The following is an 8,038-nucleotide window of genomic DNA, read 5'->3' on the forward strand; positions in this document are numbered from 1 at the left end:
TTGATAAGTCGGTCAAAACTACAAATTAAATAATTTGTTTGGTTTTTACCACTTTAATAACTGCATTTTGTAACAATATAACATTTTAATTACTAAATATATTCAAAATATTAATTAAATTGAAATTACATTTAAAAAATTTAATTCGAGCTGATTGTAAGCCCAGCCGTGGCCCAGCTCGAGTTGACACTTCACTACCGTGTTTGTAAACAAATCTCCAAGCAATTGTTGACAAACGGTAATGTCCGTGTTCCTGTCGAGGAATCGAGTAGTTTGCTCATCAACAAAGAGTTCCAGAATATGATTGATCACCAAAAGAATCAAAGATGGTTGATTTAGCGAGCAAGAACGAAGATGTGGATGACTAAAACGAGGTAAATTCAAATAGTTCGTACTCTGCATGGATTCGAATCTTTTAAATGTGTAACAAACGAAGACGAAATCACCAACTATCTATCTGAATATTTTAAGTCCTTGGACGTACCTGGCTTACCAAGACACGATTTACAGAAAAATGTAGTTTCTGTGCTCATGATCTTTCGAAGCCTAAACCAACCATAACTATCCAACGGAACGTGTTTGATCATTAAAAAAATTGGTGATGAATGTGATTCACGCAACTTTACTCAAAGGAAAATTCAAAGGTTAGGAAGTCCTCATTCCGTAGATTCCATGATCTCAACTCATATGCCCTTTTGAGCTAAAACGTATTCAATTTACAATTCGTGTTGCATTCGTGATAACGATTAAAAAATCGCATGGTCATTCTTTCAGTTTTTGTGTTTTTTGTGCTCATGTGCTAAAGTCGATAAACCATCCTCTGTATTTCATCCTTCGCTTCAAGTGCGTAGCTAGGATAGGGGTTTTGGGCGCAGCTAATACCACGGGTCTGTAGGGTATAGAAAACTCGCTAAGGTAAGCGGGAAGTGTGGGGGCACTTCCCTCAGACATTTTTTGAGATAAATGGTTCAAAATAGTGGGTTTTGTGGCTGTGTGAATAGTTAAATATGTTTTGTTTGTTAGTCATCCGTCCCCCTAATATTAATAACAAAATCTTTCAAAAAAAAATTCTCTAAGCTCTTGGGGGGGGCGGGGGGGGGGGGGTTATCCCCCAAAACCTCCCCTCGCTGCGTCACTGCTTTGCTTCGCTATATTTATTTAGCTTCATCCGCTTCATCTTGCGCCTGATAACAAAACAAAAACTGTTGTTTCTCAGAAGGTGCTTGACGCAAGACATTAAACCCGAATGTGTAGGGCTCACCGTGGTGCGTTTACGCATGCAGTACGTTTACGCAGTGCATTTTTTCCAAACAGAGATACAAAAACTGGCGCGCCTTAAGTCATTTAATGCGAATGCTGCTTCATAGGGGCTTTTCTTGCACGATTTTGAGCATCAGTCAAGCGTCGGTCTGGGGTCGTGTCAACCTGCCCCCTGAATGGGCCAAGTGTATGCAACAGACTTGGACCTGAAAACATTTTTTTACAGCTAATAACGCAAATAGCCAACAACTGAATGCGTATAATTTTTATTTCATGAACTGCTTTATTAAACCACAATGCCCAAAATTTCTTATGCAAAAACGTAAGAAAATTTGTTGAAAAAATCCGCGTAAACGTGCTCCGATTCACCCTCTGTAGATTCAATAAAGAAAATGTCTTTCTGACAAGCAATTTTGGTACTCATTTACGTATTTTTATATAATTTGTATCCTTATTTTATTATAATGAATTAAACATGATTAAAACGATACAGCCGCTCTTGATTTATAAATGGTGTAAGTAAACTGTAAGTTCATTGATTGTTAGGCGGTACGAAGTTCGCCGGGTCAGCTAGTTATCTATATTTTAAGCTAATGCAATGTGAAGCAAGCTCACCTAGTTGAGGAATGGAATATGGAATTCACTCACTGTTTGCGCCCTCGAGTCATGCTGGTATAATTTGGTCAAAACAAAAGTATTGTTTCCATAGGAAACTCATTACAGTTTTGCCACGAAGATTAGTTCAAATTATTTCATATCATGGTCTCATTGTTAAATCTCGACTCACATTAGGATAGTTCATACCTACTCCGTCAGTCTATCCATTATGACAGCAATAAAATACTCTGCAATTATACTTCAGGAGAGGCTTTGCTGTTGAAAATAATAATGATATGAAACTAAAAAATAACTATATATTGCAAAATTCACACAAGCCCTTGATTAAACGTTAATCACATTTTTTCCGCCAAAATAAATACAAATAGTGGGCCCTCGGTTGAAGTTTTACTTTGATTATCTTGGATAAATATAAGATAATTTTCATATTAGGATTCTTAAGATCTCCTGAGGTTAATATTTCTTTATTATTTGCTTTTAAATACTTGGATGCTAGAGTTAATTTAGCATATACTTACTTAATTCATTACACAGCGTACACTTAGGTCAATCATACTACTTAACACTCTGCCTTATATTCATTGCTCTTGACTTAATGACTAATCATGTTTCGGAAGTTATTTTTAACTACATATATTAGCAACCAAGTATTACAATTCCTCACAGGGAAACTAATCGTAAATGCTGTCAGGAAAAGAAACATGTTTTCCCCTTGTGCAGTAAAATATAACATTATATAACATTTTTATATAAATATCCGAAAAGACATGGTTATATATATCGTAGAATGTGAATTATTTCTCATAAATTAGCATTAAACTTGGAAATTGAAGGAAAAAATGAAACAAAACTCCAATAAAATTTATATCAAAGTCAGTAATGGATTAAATTATCGATTGGTACGATTTTACAATGTTACACAACAGTTATGGGAGAATAAGTAAAATTACGGCTTAAGGCAGGCACCGTTGAAAGTAATGTGTCTGCGTAGGCATAGTATGAGGCGAAATCCAAGGCATATATTTTCACCAAGAGAGTTATTGTTGACCGAAGATGAGTAACACAAAGAAAACTTACCCAGGGTTTGACCAGTGGTGACCACGCACTTCACATTCATTTTCGGTGTTCAGCAGCATGTTCAGCACTATCAAATTCAACAGTTTTTTCCTAATGTCTCAGAGCATTGTCACCATAACTGGAACGAAGAAGGAAAATTTTTGTTACAGCAAACAAAACACCGAAGACCATCAAACCATAAACTATATCGTTATCACTGATAGACAAATCTTCGATCAGGCTTTTTAATATATTTTCCAAGTCCTCAATTCAATTTTCATATTGCAAAATCCTTCAATATTAAGGTATATATTTGTTTTTATTTTCATCTTTTATATATTGATGCACATACTTCACGCAAATTTCTTCACTTGCCCCATCAATTTTCCTAAACTTCTCTTGTCATGTACATTTGAGTAACACTTTTAAACACTAATTATCAAAAAAGGAAACCATCATTATTAATTTAGAAGGGGATGCATGAACAGAGAGCTTGCAAAATTCCAAGAGAGATGAGATACAATATGCCGTATAAAAATGCTGGATACCAGCATGCAAAAACGTACATATTCTTTAAAAATATTTTCATCGAAAAAAGGAATTCCTTAGACAGAATATGCTTGATGCTAACCTAATAATATTCTTTCAACGGTCTCACTCTAAAACAAATAAACATTAAGTTAAAATATTAATTTAGGATATTTTTTCTTCTTCCATAAGCTTTTTGTATGACTTCGCATTTCATCTTACTCGCGGTGTGAAAGCTATTTTAAATTGTTTATTGGTTAATCTCCATAACCTGAGCTTAATAACAAGTATGATTAATTTAGAGGAAATTAAGCAATATTTTTAAGCTGTTGCTAGAAAAGTCCACATCCTTTGACATTCATAGGTATGGAATCGTTGATTTATAGCGTTTTCAAAATATACGTAGTTTCCATTATTGTACAGTTAAATTAAGATAGATAATTAAAAAAGGCATGAGACACAGCAGGAATATTTTTAATGCCTTAAATTGGTGAAACTCGGCTGACCTCTGTAATTGTCGTAATACACACCACGCATTCCTTATGTTATTAGCAAGAGTAGTAAGCCACTAAGCGGAATAAACTTTAATGTAAAATAACTTCGTTTAGGAACGGATTGTTATTTACAGGTTAGTAAATAAGGATCTCAGCAGCTACTGTATAGTTATTGTAACACACAAATGTTTTCTGACTTGCCTAAATTTTAAATTGGATTTCTTCGCATTTCTCGCTACAATCACTACCATGGCAGCTTTGCGTGAATGCAGTAAAAATTTGATGTAGTTTTATGTCTTTTAAAGTACCTTAATCCTTACATAGTTACACAAAAAGAAAAGATACTAGCACTTTTCAAGGTTGGCCAAACAGCTAAAATTTGAAATATTAAGAAGTGTATATGGACAATTATTCTGCGCATAATATGATGCTACTGTTCTATGTATGGAAAACAAAAAATGAATACTGATTCTAATCCGGGCTAATATTTTAGGTAGCACAGTGTTCAAATAAAAGCACTCCTTTACACCTATACCACACCAACTTTATCCATCCAACCTGGTTTTTAACGCAATTAATGTCATTATCAATAAATACATAGATTACGTGAAAGTTGGACCGATTAAACAAAATAAACGGAAAATACGCATGTACGCTTATTTCTTTCCAGTGTCACTAGGAGAAAACACCGCATAACAAAATATGAATTATAACATAGTTAACAGCTCATTTTTTAATGATGAGACCGTAAATATCGGATTCAGGCTAGTAAATCATAGTGCAGGAGCTTCAAATTTATTATAATACGTTTTCTATAATATCTGTCACACTTATTCCCCGCAGTAACGTGGTCACTCACATGATTAAATGAGATATTACCAAACACTTAAGTTTTCCATAAATGTAACATCTAGTATGAACTTTAAACCACATTAGGCATTGAGAGAAAATATGAAATAAGGTTATTTCTAGAACTTACTCATAGTAAATTCTGCAACGGAAATATAACATGTTTTTGATGAAATAACACATTTTCAAAATTAATAAACACAAATCAATGTGCAGTAATTACAATTCTTCGTAAAGTGGACTGCAATCTCAATACGTGAAACTTAAATTTTTAAATAAAAATTCAAACTAAAATATAAGAATAAATTGGAGCACTCGTGCTAACAATATGTTTTACGATAAATTTTCTTTCCGCTAATCTGATGTAGTTTAGGCATACGAATTCGCGATCAGCTGATGTATGTCTCCCGAATAGAAACTCATGCAATCGAATATTTTCAAACAAATTTCAAGTAAAATTATTAATCGCTGAATAGGATTATATGAGGGTTCCCAGAAGTTGATATACTTTTCAAAATGCCTTGTTGTAAGATTTTCTTTTCGCAATACGCCACCTTATACACAATCACAATCTACTAATTATTTTATTCCATCAGCGTCAAATCAAATAAAATTTCGGCTAAAAATTAACAGAATGTATAGATTGATGAAGCGACAGCAACCACTACTCGGTAGCATTAAATCACCGAGTACTCTAAGCAATCTGAAATCAATAGAACCCGGTAAATTATAATTAATTGACATAATAAGGCACAAATTTACTACATTCATTAAAAATTCCACCTCAGTTACACCTGAATGATTATGTATAACATATATAAAATCTTTTTAGCGATGTTTATATACGGGCAACGTTATATTTAATTAGCTGGTAGCTGTTGAATTAAAAATCCTTAACGAAGGCTACGTGACGATGAGGAAAGGGAATTGCTTGTTATTTGTATTTTCATGCCTCCCTCAAACTCTAATGAGGAAATTATTCTTTCTCTTCCTTAAATGTAGCGAACGGTGCTTTTCAACCGGGCACGGAACCAAAGAGGCAACGAACCGCGTACACCCGCCACCAAATCCTTGAGCTGGAGAAAGAGTTCCACTTTAACCGATACCTCACTAGACGGCGGAGGATAGAGATTGCCCACTCGCTCTGCCTCTCGGAACGACAGATCAAAATATGGTTCCAGAACAGGCGGATGAAGTGGAAGAAGGACAACAAGCTGCCCAACACGAAGAACGTCCGACGGAAAACGAACCCCGCGGGAGTGACCACGACGGCGACCGGCGCTGCGGCGTCCGGCGGATCGGGCAAGGGCGGCGCGAGGAACCGCGGAGGCGGGAGGCAGGCCGGCGGCGGAGGCGGCGGGGGAAGCGGCGGTGGAGGCGGGGCGGGCGCCGCCGGGACGCAGCCGGAGATGCAGCAGCAGGGGCAGGGACACCTGGGCGGGAGCGGCGTCGCGGACGGCATGCCCTCCTCGGCCTCATCGTCTTCCTCCTCGTCTTCTTCGTCTTCGTCTTCGGCGGGCCGCACCGGTGGCGTGGAGGGCGGAGGGCCCATGGAGAACATGTCGACGCAGAGGTCGACGCCGCAGACGCCCTCGACGCCGCCGACACCTCACGCGACGCCCAACAGCCACCTCCTGGGGGCCCAGGGGATATCCATGGGCCACCACCACCACCAGTTGACTCCGCTGACGCCGCAGGCATGCGGGCCTTCGTCACTGCCGCCCCCGCCACTGAAGTCCGACTACGGCCTCACCGCTCTGTAGGTAGGATCTTTTTTATCCCACTTTATTCAAATTTAAACTTTCGAACGATCTCTAATCCCCAAAACTAAGCGTTCCCTGATTTCGAACGCAAAGAATGTGCTGATAATATTTATTGCACCGTTACAACAATTACTACCCTCAGAGATTCGTTTGAAGGTCCATTGCTGAGTGAAGCAGTGAGGTTATGTGGTGAGGGTCGGAGACGATTGACTCGAGGCCTTTTTACCCTTCCAAATGTGTTCAAAACGGTGGTCGCACGAAAAAGGTTACCAGAAAGCATGTGAGAAGTGTCCCCAGAGGGCATGTAGTGGAGCAAACAATAAGTGGGGATTTGGTGGTGCTCCTTTTTAAATTTACGACTGATATGCCGGAGCAAATTTTGCGTGTGCTGACTTTTTTGACCGACGTGAAAAGTTTATAGTGATTGCGAATTCTTAAGTCGGGTGTGAGTTTCCTTCAAATATAAACATCGTGGACACTTAAGTGAGTGATTTTTTAAATCAAAATAAAACGTGATGTGTGCCATAAACATTGGACCTCATAGCTAAGGAGGAAATCGAGCGTATTTTCAGGAAAGAGACCAGTCAAAAATATTTGAGTGTGAGAATATGTTGTGTGATTAGTCATAAAAACCAGTTACACGTGGCTATTTTTCTTCCCCATCAGACTTGCAATAAGCAAACTCGTGGTAACTGTTGACCATCTCAAACCCGTTGCATTATTTTCCTAAATGGTAGCGATTTTTCAGTCCATCAGCACGAAACAAATTACCACGCTGGTGTATTTTTTCAAGTAGAATAATTGTAAGAAAATAATTTATTGAAATACGTGTGTCACTCAGTCATGTAAATATGAATACATTTGAAGAAAATACAATCCTACCTTGATATAAAAATGCTAGAGTACTTTTTCCATTCATATACCTATAACTTAATATTTTTTAGAATTTTACAAGAGTAAAAGAATTGTTTGTCTACTTATTTGTCAAATGAATTGTTTACTTGAAATATTATTTTTGTGTTATGAGGTAGTGGCATAGTTACAAAGGCACACCAAAATTATAATAAGCATAGCACCAAATTTCTGGGTAAAGAGGAGTGAAAATTATTTTATTTTAAGAGTCTTTTCATGTTATAGCATTGTCTAAAGTTATCTTACACGATCACAGACTTTGCTTTATTCACCTTCCTTTCTATTTTTACCATAAATTTCCAGACCGTTTATTATTGGGTAATTAATTTCTGCGAGACAAGCAAAAAAAATGAATGCTGTAAATATGGAATATTTTTATAAGCATACTCAGTTATTCATCACTGTAACAGCAACCGTGCATATGGTGCATATCATGCTTATACCGTAAATATTACGGAGAGGTGTTTCCTTGTTATTAAATATGTAACCCTTTTCAGTTCAAATTTTTACGAAAAATCTTTATAATTCTATGAGGATTGTCTCAATGATGACATATTT

General features: G+C 37.0%; 1 protein-coding gene across 1 annotated transcript in view; it reads left to right on the top strand.

Moving 5' to 3' along the window:
- Positions 1-7,456, top strand: part of LOC124169564 (homeobox protein B-H1-like) — a 32,741-nt gene extending 25,285 nt beyond the window's left edge. Inside the window, exon 2 of the mRNA XM_046548205.1 lies at positions 5,808-7,456. Coding sequence (XP_046404161.1) covers positions 5,808-6,568 — 761 coding nt within the window. The 3' untranslated portion in view covers positions 6,569-7,456. The remainder of the gene's footprint in view (positions 1-5,807) is intronic.
- Positions 7,457-8,038: the final 582 nt, after the last annotated feature.

This window comes from Ischnura elegans, chromosome 1 (genome assembly GCF_921293095.1).
Source record: "Ischnura elegans chromosome 1, ioIscEleg1.1, whole genome shotgun sequence".
Taxonomy (NCBI): Eukaryota; Metazoa; Arthropoda; class Insecta; order Odonata; family Coenagrionidae; genus Ischnura; species Ischnura elegans.